We start from the raw sequence: 16,851 nt of genomic DNA on the forward strand, positions 1-16,851 counted from the left end.
TGCACAGGAGAAAACGAGAAAAATACAGGAGAAATGTCGAGGAAGCGTGCTAAGTTTTGTTGTTGTTTCTGGCACACACACACACACACACACATAACTCACATTAATATGCATTGCTGATAAGGCAGCACATCAGAGCAGAAAGCAGGCAGAGCCGGGCAGAAGCTCGGAGGATCCCCTATAATCAAACAAAAGCAATAAATCAACGCAAACGAAATGAATTTTGATTGTCATTGATTTATGCGCATTGCAGTTGGGGCACACAGCCGAAAGAACATGGGAAAAGCGTACTTTGTCCGTGTCCGTAGCACCCACGTATAATGGGAGCGATAATGATGACGAGAGAAGCACGAAGGTAGCTCACCCATAAAGTCATATAAGTCATTGTCGTCCATTCATTTAAAAGTCATCAAATGACCCCTAAATGCTTCTGTATTTACAAGATTTCCACTTCTCCCTGAAGTTTCCTGCAAGAACAACAAACAAATGACTGCCCATTCTTCTGGTGAACCGTGCTAATTGTTAAAACATTTAATTAAAACAAAATAAAGTCGGAGTGCACCTATTTAACAACAGGCTGCCAAAATGTCAGTCCAAAAGCTGGCAAACGTGCAAATTAAATTTCAAAATAACTCGGCAAGTATTCGTCTTGCAGCCGCTTTTCCTCTACTCTCCTACGTGACTCGGCCAAATTAGTGTTGGAGACAAGTCTGAGAAACACGGAAGGTTGAGGACGCCTTGAACTTTGCTGCGACGTTCAACGTGCTGAGAGCCTATTTGCGATGATGAATCGGCGTATGAGTGATTTAAATTTAAGGCAGACATAAACACACAAATTCATAATCAACAAGGGAGACCCGTCTCGTGTCTACCGGCAAATAACCCAGAATATATATGTGTGTGGAGGTGAGAAGGCTTTAAGTAGTTATGCAAATATCAAGCGCACTTTTGACCTGAAAAGTCAATAGGGAAAATTCACACAGCCACAGCAACATGAGGCCTGCCACAGATGGAGAATACTTACATCCACACGCGAGCCCTTCATTCAGGGGATGGTCTGTTTTACTGACCCAACCGGAGCTGGCTCAGGCGAACGGAATGTCGGGAGCAGGTTGGCAGCAGTTGGATCGCTAATAGATTATTTGCAAGTGTGGGAAAATACTGCAGTAGGGCGATGCCAAAATGAATATTTAAAAGTAAAAATTAATTATTTTTGTTTTCCAATTGTTTATCTGCAAAATAAATATTAAAAATGATTCAAACAACTTTTTAATAACAATACATATGTACATCGATTCGGACACATTTGCTGGGTGCACAGCTGACCACCAGAAAACAAGAAAACCAGAGAGCGAGAGAGAGAGAGAAAGAGAAATCGAATGGCGGGAGTGTAAACTTAATTAAGAGCAGCCGAAGAGAGTTGATTTTGTTTGATTTACGCGCCAGCCGCTGCACTCTTTAATTATATAGATGTGGGGGGTCAGCAGGGGCTGGTCGAGGTCAACTACGGAGCTCAAAGGAGATGGCCCTGACCCGAGACTGGCCACTCGTATTGCCTCCCAAGTGTGGGAGGAGATCCGAGTGGCCAGCTGTCGCTGATTACCCTCCACAGAAAAGGAGGCCCTAAGCTCGATGGTGGGAAATTGGGGTGAAAGGATCCAGTCTCCGGCATTTCATGGCTCATTAGGCATGCACATACGTTTGCTCCCGCTGGGTTCATCGTGGCGGCCCCGCGTTATCCTTCGGGCTCTACTCAACCCCACTGCGAAATCGTAACAAATTCAATTTTCTACGACGCCGATTTGGTTTCCGCACGTCTTAAGCCATCGTCGGCAACAGTCGACGCCATGAATATAGTTATTGGCTGCAAGTGTTTGTCTGGCAGTCTGTACTCAGGCTTCCCTCTGCCAGGACCCAATACCGATTGCGCAGTAAAATAAATGATAAGAATCTGTGCGCTCTGCTCATGAATTACAAATCGCATAAAGGATTTGCCACTGGCTCTAGACAACTTGGAGCTGCTCCCGGATCCAGGATCCAGCCGGCAGCCTCCACTCCATGCAGCTTTCATTGCAAACTGTTTGTTTTCCGGGTGTGTGATGGCTGGGGTAAGTAGTAGGGCTCTGGAGGAGTCGGATGGTTTGGCAAACAACTGGAGGCATGCCGAGCATCTTAATGCATTGAGAAGATTCCGAAAGGCTGTTCCGAAAGCCCTTCAATGATTAGGAAAAAATAAATGCATTAATAAATATTGTTTGCTGTTCAATCAAATGAGAAATGGGATTTAAGGTGCTGGGAATTTGAAGGCTCGATTCCTTCACTCTGAAATAAAACTCCAAACCATACAAAATAATTAAACGGAAACGATTACTTTTTGTTTTATAAAAAATGTAGAATTTGTCAGCTTCTTTATTAGGACTAATTATTAATTTTCAATTACTTTGTTAGGACTAATGGATTATTATTATTTATTGGCTAATGCGCTTCACACGAATCAGATGGGGCTTCTCCCTCGTTCGATAAACCCTTAAATGCTTAGTAATACTAATCAATTTTTTACACTGGATCAGATCAAATTCATTTCCATTATATTTTTTACAGTGAGTCAAGGAGTTGCGTTTCTATGTGGTAGAAAAAATTATTATCACCGTTTGTTTTTCTTGTCGAAACATGTTACACAATTTTATTTTGTAGTATGCTTTTAGGAAAATATGCCATTCTAAGACTCTAAGTAGACTAGGTTCGAAGTTTATACAATAGATTATTGTTCTTGGTATATTTTATTATTGGTTTCAATCAATGTGCTCGAGGCTCTCTTCGACCCTCTTGCAAGGTAATCCTTTGGTTTGGAAAAGTGGAAAAGATGACAAGTCAAAGGCAAAGAGGCAGTTACCTACGTACATATGTATAAAGAGGGTGTAAAGGACTACACATGTACTATAAGGAAGAGTGGAAAAGAAGAAGGAATGCGATAGGGATTCTCAAACAGCCATTTTTGAAAGTATATGATAAAAAAGCTTTTCTTGCGGCAGTCATTTTGGTTAGTGAAATTTCCCGTATCATATTTCCTATTGGTTTTGTTTTCCCGATTTCTTGTATGAGCACTTAGTTTGGTGTCTCCTTACTGCGCTCATAAAACATGCTAAGGCCACATTTAATTTATTTATATTCCTATAATTATAATACTCTTTAGCTCAGCGGAATACGAGTGGAAAAAGCCTAGATCTAGTCAGGCTTCATTTATGAGTACGTGCAGATGAAATACAAATATCCGAAAAGGTAACCCGAACTAAACTGCTGAGAAAAAGTGCGAAGTGAAATTCTAAATTATTTAATGAGAATCAGAACTTTTAGTAGGAACCATAAGGATGTAAGAAAAGTTGGAAATTGGATAGTATAAATATAATGCAAGCAACGAACAAGGAAAAGTATTTTTGTAGTAAAGAATATTAATAGAATTATGACGGAAACATGATTTAAAGTAGCGCAAAGTAAATTCTTTGGTACGAGTATAAAATCAGTGACAGCAGCGCAGGGAATCCCAAGTTCAACGAGCTCTTTGTGGGCTACATTTAATTATGATAATTAGAATATCTAACCTAAACCTAAGGCTAAACGAAATCCTGCATAAGCGTACAACTCAAACGGGCTAAAAGCTAATCGTAGTTACAAATATGTACATAAATATGTACATGGTATACAGCAGCACACTTTTTCATCCGTCCACTCTTTGGCTCTACGCCCCCGTGATGCCCATAGTGTGGCAAGTAAAAAGTGTCCACACTCATTTCGCGGGGTGGAATATTCCCAGCATTATCATTATCACGCAACGACGGCAGCCATTGTGGATGTGGAGGATGATGTGGCGGCAACCTGAGAATGATGATGAGGCTGTTGGTGCTGCTGCTGTTGCTGCTGCTTCTGGTTCTCCTTCTTCCCTGCATTCTGACGATGATGGGAAATTTGATGGACCGGAAAGCTCCACAGAGCAAAAGGCATCTGCTGCTGCACCAACAAAAGCAGTTGGCGTAATTTGTTGGTCGTCGTTGTTGTCGCTGTGTCCTCTCCTGTTCTCCTGCTGCCATTCGTTGTTGCCGCTCCTCTTGTTTCACTTGCAACTCCCATCTGCATCCCGAGTGCCGCATCGCAGGCATCCATCGCATCCGTGTCGCTCCGCCGCCTGGCACAGCGCATCTGCATCTGCACCAGCTGCAGCTCGCCGCGCCGTCATTCATCCCAGAGGCACTGTTGTTTCTGTCGGACATAATAGGTGAACTGTGTACACTTGCGGCAGGTCTTGATGCCGCAGCGATAATTCGTCGCCTGCTGCTGCTGGGCCCCGGACGAGTCCGCGACGGCCCCTTTTCCCTTGCAGTATTTCAGTCCGCAGGGATACCAGCCAATGCACGTCTCCAGGGTGCACAGGCAGGGCGCCCACAGGCTGCTCACTTCGTTGCAACGCGTGGAGAGCGTGTCCGGGAATTTCTCGGTGGCCGCCTCCAGGCTGGAGATCGACGAGCCTGTAGAATAGCCCGGTGCAAACCAAAAAAAAAGCAGCAAGCAACCAGAATGCAAACAAAAATTGAGAATATTTAAGAGCTGCGTGAACGGAAAAAATCAATTCGGTTCACCGAATATTGTTTACCCAGGGGGAACTTTTCTACTAAAAGTTGGTACAAAAACATCCACCACATATTTGTGGAGCACTAAAAAGCGCTTAAAAGAACAAACAATTGTTCTTTATTTTTATACGGCTAAGGACTGTAATAATTTGTAATTTGTTAGCTAACCTATGGCACTTTTTATCTTATTTAGCGTTATTTGAGATATCAATTGTGCTTTGTGTTAGAATTTGGAGCTGACGCCAGGTCGACCACAAATCTAAACAAGAGCAAATACCGGAACAAATTCAAGTGGAACCATGGAAAACCAATAGAGAGCTTCTCTAGTCATAAACTCTTGGAATCGTATCTTTTATGCACGGATGCACACACTTTTTTCAGCCAATCCGTCGACCACTCACCTGGCAACTCTGCCCAGGACTTCAGATCGACATCCCGCACATAGGTAGCGTCCATGGCCTCGGCGCAGACGGTCTGCAAGTGCCTCGTAATGGGCAGGGATCGGTTCAGCTGCACCCAGCTGCTCATCGTGTAGGTCTCGCGGCCCTTGTCCTCCTCCGGAGTGCGGATCGTGTGCGGGTTCTTCTGTCGCAGCTTGGCCATGGCGGCCGAGGAGATGAAGTCCCCTTTGTTGAACTTGGTGGCAAAGCACATGACCTGGTACTGGCTCTGGCCACGCTCCTCCTCACCAAGCACCAGGGCCTTGAGGATTTGAACCTCCTGAAAGGTTTTCAGGGTTAGTTTCAGGGTTTTCAAGGTTGCAGGGTTAAAGGGAAGAATAGGAATGAGACTTCTAAAGCAGAGGAAATGTTCGGAATTCTTCCACTTTCGTCTTCATGTGGCGATACTTACATTGCGGAAGTCTATCACTTGGGTGATGAGGGTTCCGTCCGTCTTCTGGAACTCGAGTGTTATCAGGTCCTCGCCAATGTTGGAGGTAATGCTCTCCTGGATCACCTCGCCACCCTGCGAAAGTGCATTAGCGAGCAACAAGTGTTAGAATGGGCTTTTAAGAACTCTCCGTTGCTCCTTGTTTTCCGCTAGTCCCCCCTCCCACTAGAATATTAATAAAGCACTGAGCACTGGGGGGTGGGGTGTCACTGGGGTTGTTGTCAGTTCTTAAATTAACTATGACAGCTTCTGCCGCTGGAAGCAGGGCGGCCCTGAACCGAATTAGAGTCAAGAGACTTGAAAAATGGGAAAGGAAACGCAAAGGAAGCCAAGACGAAACGGAGATGGAAACTGCCAAGAAGAAGAAGCAGGGTCAACTGCACCGCAATCTCTTTCTCCCTCGCTCTCTCTTACTCTCACCGAAATGTAGTTCAACAACAAAAAGTGTGCCCTTTGCACGTGGCTGTGTGAGTGTGTGTGTGTGTGTGTCTACATGAGCAAACATGTTGTGTTGGTATTGTTCTTGCTGCCTCGCCGCTGCTTAGCTTTCCCTGTGTTTGCACAAAAGCACATGCAAACAAAGCAGTGCACAGCATGGGGGGAGACATTTTGGGGCCACGGACAGCACGCGGGCACAACGAAGGATGTCACATGTAAACAATTATGTGCACACACACATTCACACACACAGCACGCGGATGGATACAGGGTGCGCTGTAAGCAAGAGCGAGAGCCACGTTTTCAGCATACTAATCTAAAATTTATAGAAAGCAGCCCCCAAAGGCAAATCGTTCTTCTCCACTTGAACCCAGCCATCATTATTAACTTGTTTATGCAAATATTTTAAACAACGAAATCTAATGTTAGTGTTTGTCGTTTATTTTTGTTGAATCTTTCCAGGTTCCGCTTGGAGTTTATCTTCTCCCTGCCATTTGTTTTTTTGGGGCGCCCCCACTCCAGTCGCCGTGCCATTTGTATATTTTGCTGGCCGCATTTCTTGTTTTTGTTGTTGCTCCCCTTCAAAATGTTTGTTTATTGGTGTTGGGGCTGATCTCCCGCATCTAAACTTGCTCCATTTTCTGCTGACTGCATAATAAGTTCTTCGAAATCTACTCCTTGATATTCTTCGACGTCTTGTGCCCCTTCCATGGGTAAAACTTCCTCTTGCTCTTCCTCATCCTCTTCGATGATTTCATTCTCCGACGATTCCCCGAAACGCACCTGATTCTGAACGTTGATCAGCAGCTGCGCCTCCGCCCCGCCGGTGCTGCCAGAGACTAGCAGGTTGCAAATCACGAACCAAAGGAAACCGCGGCTGTGCCTGAAGAAGTGGTCGCCGCTCACGAAGCGACCATTGCAGCGGCGCTTCTCCTTGCGCAAAAGTTGAGCGGCTGCCAGAGCACGCCGGTGGGTCAAGCGCCATCTCAATTGACCTACGCGCATTGCCTGGCACACGTTGACCATGGCCACCTCCGGATTATCCCCCTCCAGAATCATTGTCGCACTTTCACTTGCTGTTTGTAGCGGACTTGCGTTTGTTTTCGTTTGCGTAAATGTCGTAAATACAATTTATTTGTACGTGGGAGAAACAAAAATGCAGCTGTCAGAGCCGCTCAGAAAATAATTCGTAGTTTGACACTATATTCGACTTTGTCGGTGCACGGCCTACATGTTTTTCACTGCTTTTATTTTATTTTAAGAGTTTTCTAGCGCGCACCGACCGTCCCGACGTGTTGAAATTATTATTGTTGTTGTTACGGATTTCAATGGCGGATGCGCGACGGATGACGGTTGAAAGCAGAATGAACAATGAACAACGAACAACAGGCAAACAGAGAAACAAAACGCAAAAAAATATAAAAAGGGTGTACAATTGCGTACCCAACCCTATAAATATTTTACCTTGGAAAAGGGCTGTCAACGGGGCCCAATGACATTCGACTTTGCTGGCTTGCTTGGCAAGTTGAATTTTGTCTAACATGCCATCTCTCTCTTTGCACCGAATTTAGCAAAATATAATATTCTAGCAGCGTAAAATATGGAATATTATCAACAACGAATGAATCACAATGTAAGCCAATTTGTATTTTGAAGGAACATAGATTCTTTATATATATCTGACAGCCCTACCCAAGGTATGTTTACTCACAAGGTGACGTTTACACACAGAACAATCTTTTTCATATTGTGAATTGGCAATTTCGTCACATTGTGAATGGTAAGTTGTTCTCATATGGTAAGCAGTGCTGCCAACTCTGTCATAAAGGAAGATAAAAAAGGCTTTAAAAAATGCTTGAAACGAGGAAAAGAATTTGGTGTGAGCTGGCCCCTAAAAGAATCAGGGGCCATATGAAACAGATAAGATATGTTTTCACTCAAAACTATGGTATTTTAGTTTGCTTGCTACTCAAATAAGATAAATTTGTTATAAATTCCGCCTGAGTATCTTGCAAACAGACCGTAAACATTCTCGAATGTAGGTCAAAAATATCCAACTGTAAGTAATTTCCAGCTTGCATCCATTATTTTTATTTTATTTTACTTTCTGTATATTCAATATTAATAACATATCAAACCACCTCTTTTGGTATTTCCGACGCATGCGTGCACACCAAATCCACAGCTGTTGCACCTTTTTCACACTAAATTAGCCCAAACGCGTTTGGCTTAGGCGCTTGTGACGTGTTGTTTTTTTATAAAATATGTTTTGTATCCATTAAAAGATAAACACATTATAACTCAAACGCTGCTATAGCTTTTTTTTGCCGGGACCCAGACACCAAGCACAATGTTGACCCTAAGGGAGCGCCAAATAAGTACATTAAACCAGATTTGCTTTGGGGGCCAATTGACTAATTTTGATTTTTTTTCCTGCCGCAGATGCTATTAAGCAAATGCTTAACCTTAACTCGCAGCAGCCCAAGGCCCTGGCAGCGGAGCCCGTTTGGAAGATCCTCATCTACGACCGTGTGGGACAGGACATCATCTCGCCGGTCATCTCCATCAAGGAGCTGCGTGAACTGGGCGTGACATTGCATGTGTGAGTGGAGCAGACCCATGGGTCCGTCCAGCTATTAGTCACTGTATACTCACATATGTATGACTCCCCCGATATAGACAACTCCATTCGGATCGCGACTCCATACCCGACGTGCCGGCCATCTACTTCTGCCTGCCCACCGACGAGAATCTCGACCGCATCCAGCAGGACTTCTCCAACGGCCTGTACGACATCTATCACCTGAACTTCCTGGCGCCCATTACGCGCACCAAGATCGAGAACCTGGCCGCCGCCGCCCTGCACGCCGGCTGCGTGGCAAACATCCACAGGATGTACGATCAGTACGTGAATTTCATCAGCCTGGAGGACGACTTTTTCGTGCTGAAGCACCAGCAGAGCGACCAGCTGTCGTACTACGCCATCAACCGGGCCAATACGCGCGACGAGGAGATGGTCCCGCTAATGGACTCCATCGTGGACTCACTCTTTGCCCTGTTTGTCACTCTGGGAAATGTGCCCATCATCCGCTGTCCACGGAACAGTGCCGCCGAGATGGTGGCCAGGAAGCTGGAGAAGAAGCTGCGCGAGAACCTCTGGGATGCGCGCGCTAATCTGTTCCACATGGACGCCACACAGGCAGGCGGCGGAGTGTTCAGCTTCCAGCGGCCTGTTCTGCTGCTGCTGGACAGGAATATGGATCTGGCCACGCCGCTGCATCACACATGGTCGTACCAGGCGTTAGTCCACGATGTTCTGGACCTCGGCCTGAACCTGGTCTACGTCGAGGATGAGGCGGCAGGAGGTAGGTTTCGCCAACATTCTGAATTTGATTGCTGATTTGATGAAATATTTTTGTAGGAGCCCGAAAGAAGCCAAAGGCTTGTGATCTGGACCGCAACGATCGCTTCTGGATGACCCACAAGGGCAGTCCCTTTCCCACGGTGGCCGAGGCCATACAGGAGGAGCTGGAATCCTATCGGAACTCGGAGGATGAAATCAAGCGTCTCAAAACCTCGATGGGCATTGAGGGAGAGTCGGACATTGCCTTCTCGCTGGTCAACGACACAACTACGCGCCTCACCAACGCCGTCAACTCGCTGCCGCAGCTGATGGAGAAGAAGCGGCTGATCGACATGCACACCAAGATTGCCACTGCCATCCTCAACTACATCAAGGCGCGGCGACTCGACTCGTACTTTGAGATTGAGGAGAAGGTCATGTCGAAGCAGACGCTGGACAAGCCGCTGCTGGAGCTGCTGCGGGACCCGGAGTTTGGCCAGTCGGAGGACAAGCTGCGGCTGTTCATCATTTATTACATCTGCGCCCAGCAGCTGCCCGAGTCAGAGGTAGAGCGGCTCAAGGAGGCCCTGCAGGCCGCCGGCTGTGACTTGACCGCTCTGGCCTACGTGCAGCGCTGGAAGGCGCTGATGAATCGCTCGCCCGGCATCAGCCAAGCCACCCAGTACGAGGGCGGCGGCACCAAAACCGTTTCCATGTTCACCAAACTTGTCTCGCAGGGCAGCTCCTTCGTCATGGAGGGCGTCAAGAATCTGGTTGTGAAGCGGCACGTGAGTAATGCAATCAAATCTGTCCAAAGCGGTAATGTTCAGCCGTGTCCTTGCTTCTGCAGAACCTGCCTGTCACCAAGATCACGGAGCAGGTCATGGAGTGCCGCAGCAATGCCGAAACGGATGACTATCTGTATCTGGACCCCAAGCTGCTGAAGGGAGGCGATGTGCTGCCCAAGAATCGTGCCCCATTCCAGGATGCCGTCGTCTTCATGGTCGGCGGCGGCAACTACATTGAGTACCAGAATCTGGTGGACTTTATTAAGCAGAAGCAGACGTCCAACGTGCAGAGGCGCATAATCTACGGCGCCTCCACGCTGACCAACGCGAGGCAGTTCCTCAAGGAGCTCTCCGCCCTGGGCGGCGAGATCCAATCCCCCGCGACGACAAGTTAGGAGCGGCTGCTCCGATTCCATTGCTGCTGAGCGGGCAACTGGACAGGGATTAGCAGGGCAGGACTGGGCTGGGTGCATGTGTCCGTGTGGCTTCTTTCTTTTTACTTTAAGAATATATTAAAAATAAATTAAATGCAAGGCAACAAAAACAGCGACCACAAAGGCACTCCACACTCGACAATTACTCCAACCTGACGCTTAATCCCCGAAGGACAACAAGCAAAAACATGCGTAGTCCCGTGTACAACAAGACCGGGGAGGCGCGAGACGCACCACTCGCATTCTAGGCACCCATTAACACCAACTTGGCAACGCTTTGATGGACAGCTGACAGACAGCCAGTCAACGACTGAGGCGATGATGGGCCTTGCCCGTTGCCTGAGTCTGATGTCTGATTCTCGATTCTCGATTCCTGTCGGCATCGGCCCAGGCAACAATTATGGGGCGACAACTATGCGCGGCACTTGGGGACAGGCACAGGCATAGGGCTAGGGACAGGCCCTAGCAATTAGCACTATCCCTGGCGAACTATGAATGGAGTGGAGCACTGAACTGAACTGCTGGCTGACTGGTGAGGCCAGGCCTGTCACTAAGAAGCGTCAAATTATCCATCTAACTTGAGCACTCGATTGCTGTGGATGCCCCTTGTTGTTGCTGGTTTTAGTTCAGTGAAACGAAGAAAGGGCGAACTGAAAATCATAATTTTAGGATGAAAATGTAGGGAAATTAAATACTGAAAGCTAAATCGTTCAAAGCATGGACACCTCAGACATGGAAAAAGGCATGAAAAAGTATTGATGGACGAGAGGTAACAGAAAATAGAGGAAACAAGGAAAAGCAATACGAAAATGTCAAGCAAATAGTTAGAAAGAGTGACCCAGATAGAATCCTGATGGCATTCATGATCTGCATATTACAACTCCTTTGTCAATAAACTTTTAATGAGCGAACCCATAATCATAAGAAAAGGGAATGAAAATATAAGCTGAGACCGTGTGCACTTGAAACACAAATGATTTAGCACTTGGAGAGCCACCGAAGATCAGAAGAATAGTTCGGGAATTCATTTCTGCAACCTTGTTTGGTGCTTAAACTTTTTTGTAAAGGATCAAAAAATGGATAAAGAAATGTCCCAAGAACTATTAGAATTGGTTGCAATAAACCCACAGATGAGCAGTAAAACTTTTCAAATTGAATTCTTAAGTAATCTTTAAGCAAAGTCTGTGCCTATGATCTGTGAACTTAGGTTAGCGCTTAGCCCACATCCGGAGATTTGAGGGCTCACTGTAAACAAACAGTTTCCCGAGCTGAGGAAGCAAACAAGCTTGAACCGAACCGATCCCATGCGATCCGTAGCCTAATTAACACTTTTGGTAAATCAGAATTGATGGCCCTGCTGAAAGGCCGCAGAAGAGATGATGACGCTGACGATGACGATGATTATTCATGGAGCGTTGAGTTTAAATATTGGTTTTGGTTGCTTTGGATGCCAGGGCGGCGGCGAGGGCGGGGGGTTCTTGGGTTGGGCTGGGGCTACTATCCCGACTACCCGTGGCCACAATTTAAATGTTAACATAAACAAGAGCAATTTAACAAAGGCCAAGACCCCACCAAACACACACAAAAAAGAGCCAAAACACCCAAAAAAAAAAAAAAAGAAAGAAAAACGAAGTCAAACTCTGTCCCAAAAACTGGTAACCCAAAGTGATTTCACGGGTGGTCCGAAAAAGATGCGGCTCAAACAAATCATAAAGAAAAAACTGGGAGAAAAACGACTACAGAAACTAACAACGAAAACGCAACATGAAAGAAATTCTTAGCCTGCCACATGCATGAATCGATTATGTGGTAAATGCACTGTCCTCGTGTGCGTGAGTATCTGTGTGAGCGTGCTCCCGTCCCCACTGGGGAGCTGGAGGACAGAGGAAGCAGCAAGCAGAAAGCAGCAAGCAGCAAGCAGAAAAAAAATGGTCAGGCAGCCGTTTCCCACATTCCTGCTGTGAATCATAATGGCTGCCGCTGTCGTCGTCTTGGTTCGCTTTGGTTCTCTGGGTTCTGGGTTCTGGGTCTGGGTCTGGGTCTTGGTCTTGGTTTCTGGCAGCACACACAACCACACAGCACACACACAGCCCATACATATATCATAATCTTAACAACTCTTAACAAGGCAGAACAAATTCCAAAATTCGAGAAGCCCAACCAGCACAAACAGCCAGTCAGGCGGTCGAACGATGGCCAGGCCAGTGCAACAAAATGAAGTGGAAGTGGAAGTCAGGCAGAAAGAAAGAGAGAGAGCGGTGGAGCGGACCCCCTGAATGGTCGACGACTGGGCTGGAGTCCGAGATCTATGGAGGCAGTGCGCCATTCCATAAGCCACAATCTCACTCTGCTGATCTGCTCACAAAAGGCTGGGAGTTGGCCGCCTAAGAACTCGTGGTATTGTGGGAGATTTTTCACTCAAAATAATGTATAATTTATGTACTCTTACCCATGTACATCTTTATATTTTTAGCAGTCTTTGGCAGATGGAACAACCGAGTTAAACTTTATATAAGAATATTATCTATTTTTGAGGCGAACTTTCATTTCCTGCTCTCAATCGACAATCATTTACTGAACAATCTCCATCTACGGTCGCATACACCTTGGCTGCCAGTCTCAATGGCTTCCCAACTGCAAGCGCTTTGTAAACTGTAAGTTGTGACTCTCAAAATGGATTTCTATTCGTTTAGTTTAAGAGTCGTATTCCTATTTGTTGTAGCTTCTTCAGAATGTTATTATCCTTAGCAGGATAGCTGCTAGTGCAAACATTTTTGTGTACTGCCGCCTTCGGTGGTCCACGCAGGGATCGGGAGCGGCATGTTAATTACTCAACCCAATAAAAGTGCAGCACCCCCGGCAGACGGAGCAGACGCAGAGCAGAGCAGAGCAGAGGAAAAGAAGAAACGAGCCGAAACGAGGGTCCAAATATTTGCCCACAATAAAAGAGCAACTGACGAATGAACGAATGGATCATCCTGGAGCAGGAGTCGGCTTGTTAGCGTCTTGTTAGCCGCCAAGCAAGTGGAGTGGAAATTAGAGTGAAATAAAGTAATAAGAAAAGATGAGTGGCTTGATGGCTTTCTGCCGTTTCCTGTAGCAAAAAGAAATTGATTTAAACGAAGATTTTATTGCGTGACGCATCACATGAGCGGCATTAGATACAATCCAAAAATATATCCAAATAAATGCAAAGAAAATGGCCCAATTCTGGGTCTTCATCATCCAGGTCGCTCCGAATGGCCACCAACAAACAGCAGCCAACAGCTTCATCAAACCTAAACAAATACCTCGGACATGCTCATGGCCCAGGCTGTTACCCCACATGCTGCTCAGCCGCAGCCCCCACCAGATTGATCTTCGGGTCAGGCCAGAGCAGACCCCCCCAAACCGAGCCGAAGGAGAGGACCACGTTGCCTTTGCTTTACGATCGCGTATCTCAAGTTTATCGCTTCATTTTCATGTTTTTATGCGCAATTTATGCCGCAGACCCGCAGACCTCTCTCTCTCTCTCTCTCTCTCTCTCTCTCTCTCTCTCTCCCTCTGCTTCTCCTTCTGGACCATGCGTTGTCTACGTCTTGGGGGCCTGTCGCTGCTCTGGCTGGAGTTGGCAATTGCACACGCACCGCTTTGTCTGCCCCAGCAGCAGCAGCGAGCATAGAGAATCTGTGTGTGCTCTTCCTTGGGCGTGTGCCTTGGGAACGCAAAGAAGCCAAAACCCAAAACCCAAAAGCGAACACAACCTGATTTCGCATTGGGCATAAGTAGTTTTTGCTGCTCTTCCTTTGTTTTGGGTTTCTTTTTCGTTCAAGTTGTGCGGTCGCAGCGTAGAATTGTTAAGTGCTGTGCGGCTTAGAGGGAAAAGCCACTGAGGAGTCAACTGTGTAACAGTATTACAGTCCAAGACCCCACCAATCTTTTTATGTGTAAGATCCTTGAAATTAATTTAGGTATGATCCCTTTATGTTGCAGTTCCTCTTACCCTTTGAACACAACATCAATTACGATATGTTACTATTTTGTAACAAAATAATAGAGATTTAATAACATGCAAAGAACATTAAAAAGTCCAAGTTGGACAAGTAAATATTTAGTATTAAATTCGCAGCTCAGGCAAACTTTTTGTAGGTCTTAAGGTACAAACTTCTTAAGGTACAACCAGCAATGGTTCTTCAAAGTATCGGCAATTAGCCTGCCGCTTTGTAGGCAATTAACTCGCGATTAATGGGCACACACACACACAGAAAGACATTACAGAGAGACACACACAAACATTAGAACCCAAAATGAAGGGAAGGAATATAAAAATGTTGGGACTACACACTCGACCCGATGCACTCTCCCCCCCCCCCCCCACACGACTCTCTTTATGAGTTATACTCTCATAGAGCTGCCGCTTTCGTTTATTTGTGTACGCGGTTAATTTTTTTGTATTTTTATGTTTTGTCAGTGTTTATAATTAATCACCTGTTGTATCCCCGATACCTGTCGCTTCGCTTCCCTTCCCTTCCCCATTCTTATTCCCATTCTCTGGCGCCATTAGCGCCTGCTCTTTTTTGGTCCTCCTAGGGACCCGTACGCCGTTGTGCGCTTTGATGTCTTTATTTACTAATTTCCCGCTTATCATTTGGATGTTTTGTAAATTGAAACATTTTCACTAATTGCCTGAAAATTTGTTGCCCTTCTCCCTTGACTCTCATGTGCCTGCAGCAGATGTCCAGAAGTTTCTTGATGCATGCACCTTGCGCCGCACTCGAGTGCACTCTGACCCCGCCTCCCTGACTCCCCGCGGCCTGTGCGGCAATTAGAAGCCGCAGCAGCAATCGCCTACATCCGGTGGTCAGAACGTTTCCAAAAGACACTAAACAGAAAATAGTCGTACGAGAAAAAATTGAAAATTATGTGGGCGACGTTTTTCCAGGAAAAGACATACGCAGCCCCGAGATGGAGAAGAAGAAACTGGCCGCCGACTCTTGACCATGTTCAGCATAGAGAGTCATTAACTTGAACATCGACTTACACTCCACAACAAAAGTGAAGGAAGAGAACTGGAATCGATTATGAGACACACGAAAAATGATTAATTAAATGTATGTTTTCGACTTACAGTCTCAGAATTTAATCGTGGAAATATTTATAATTTTAAGAACTCATTGTGCAGATCAGGAATCTTCATTCGTTCTTCCCCTGTGGTCCAGTGCAGGTTCTGGTTGAACCCTCTCGCATCCTGGCCACACACTCATTGCCATCAGCGTCTTTTGTTTTTTAAGGCTCAAGCGCCGCCCGGTCCAAACAATTTTACAATACTCGACAAAAGTTTCGCCATCGTCGGCTGTAAGTGCACCTCTCTCTGTCTCTCCCCGCTGGGAGACAAGGTCCAAGAATTTTAAGTGAGTTTGAGGCTGGAGAGACAGACAGTCTACCTCAGCATCTGCCTCTGCGATGGGATGGGATGGGATGGGATGGGATGTTTAGGGATGGGTTGCACTCCTCCCGGTTCTCATTGAAAATGCATTTTTCATGATGTTGTTGCAGAGTTGCCGCTTACAAGCTGGCAGTCTGGCATCGGAGGAAAACAAATAAAGAAAAAATAATGAAGCTGGCATAGACGATCGGACGCCGTGGAACACGATTTGCTTGTAAAACCCGAGAGACAACCGCAGCCGTAGTCGCGGCAAAGACTGGAACAACTCCGAACAGAACGCAAATTAAAGCAGCCAAATTAATTGAAGTGGTGTGCAGGCAAAATTGTTAAGCTAAAACAACAACAACAAAAACAAAAACAGACGAGGAGTACATGAAGAGACGGGAGAATGAGACAATCCGAGTTGCCAAAAGAATCCGCAACATCCGCAGAAGTTGCAGCAAAGCTGACAAGCCATTTTGTACCTACAAGTCATTATCACCAGCCGAGAGCCGATTGGCGATGTCCGGGGAGCGATAAGGGTCCACCCGACGGGAGACAGATATCCCCTGGTCAGGATATCCTTCCCCCCCCCCCACTCTTATCAGCGCTGCCATCGACAACATCAAAGGCAGCAACCACAAAAGATAACGACCCAACAAAGACATTCGAAACGGGAGCACAAGCAACGCCGCAAAAGGGACGCAGATCAGCAGCCAAAGACTGAAGGGAAGCCAAGGCACAGTGGTCGAAAACTCATAGAAATGTGGACAAAAATGGAAACGAGCAGGATTGCTTATATTTACTATCTTAATATTTGAAAGTCTTCAACAAATGAAAATATATTTATTTTTTCTCTTTCATTCCACTGTGCTTCAGGCCAGAGACCAGGACCAATACCACGGAGTGTGTGCAGCGAAAAAGCATTGAT

General features: G+C 46.1%; 2 protein-coding genes across 2 annotated transcripts; one reads left to right on the forward strand and one right to left on the reverse strand.

Moving 5' to 3' along the window:
* Positions 1-2,384: 2,384 nt before the first annotated feature.
* Positions 2,385-7,359, reverse strand: LOC117584350 (out at first protein). Its single transcript, XM_034273183.1, is given in 4 exon segments — positions 2,385-4,520; positions 5,024-5,342; positions 5,475-5,588; positions 6,735-7,359. Coding segments are annotated over 4 exon segments (1,407 nt in total). The 5' UTR covers positions 7,011-7,359; the 3' UTR covers positions 2,385-3,822.
* A 797-nt stretch (positions 7,360-8,156) lies between these two features.
* Positions 8,157-10,620, forward strand: LOC117584367 (protein sly1 homolog). The gene is made up of 5 exons (XM_034273205.1): positions 8,157-8,329; positions 8,394-8,553; positions 8,631-9,316; positions 9,373-10,082; positions 10,145-10,620. Exons 1-5 carry the CDS (start codon positions 8,302-8,304, stop codon positions 10,475-10,477), a joined length of 1,917 nt encoding a protein of 638 aa, XP_034129096.1. The 5' UTR covers positions 8,157-8,301; the 3' UTR covers positions 10,478-10,620.
* The last annotated feature ends 6,231 nt before the right edge of the window (positions 10,621-16,851 follow it).

Source organism: Drosophila guanche, unplaced genomic scaffold (genome assembly GCF_900245975.1).
Source record: "Drosophila guanche unplaced genomic scaffold, DGUA_6, whole genome shotgun sequence".
In the NCBI taxonomy this organism is placed as follows: Eukaryota; Metazoa; Arthropoda; class Insecta; order Diptera; family Drosophilidae; genus Drosophila; species Drosophila guanche.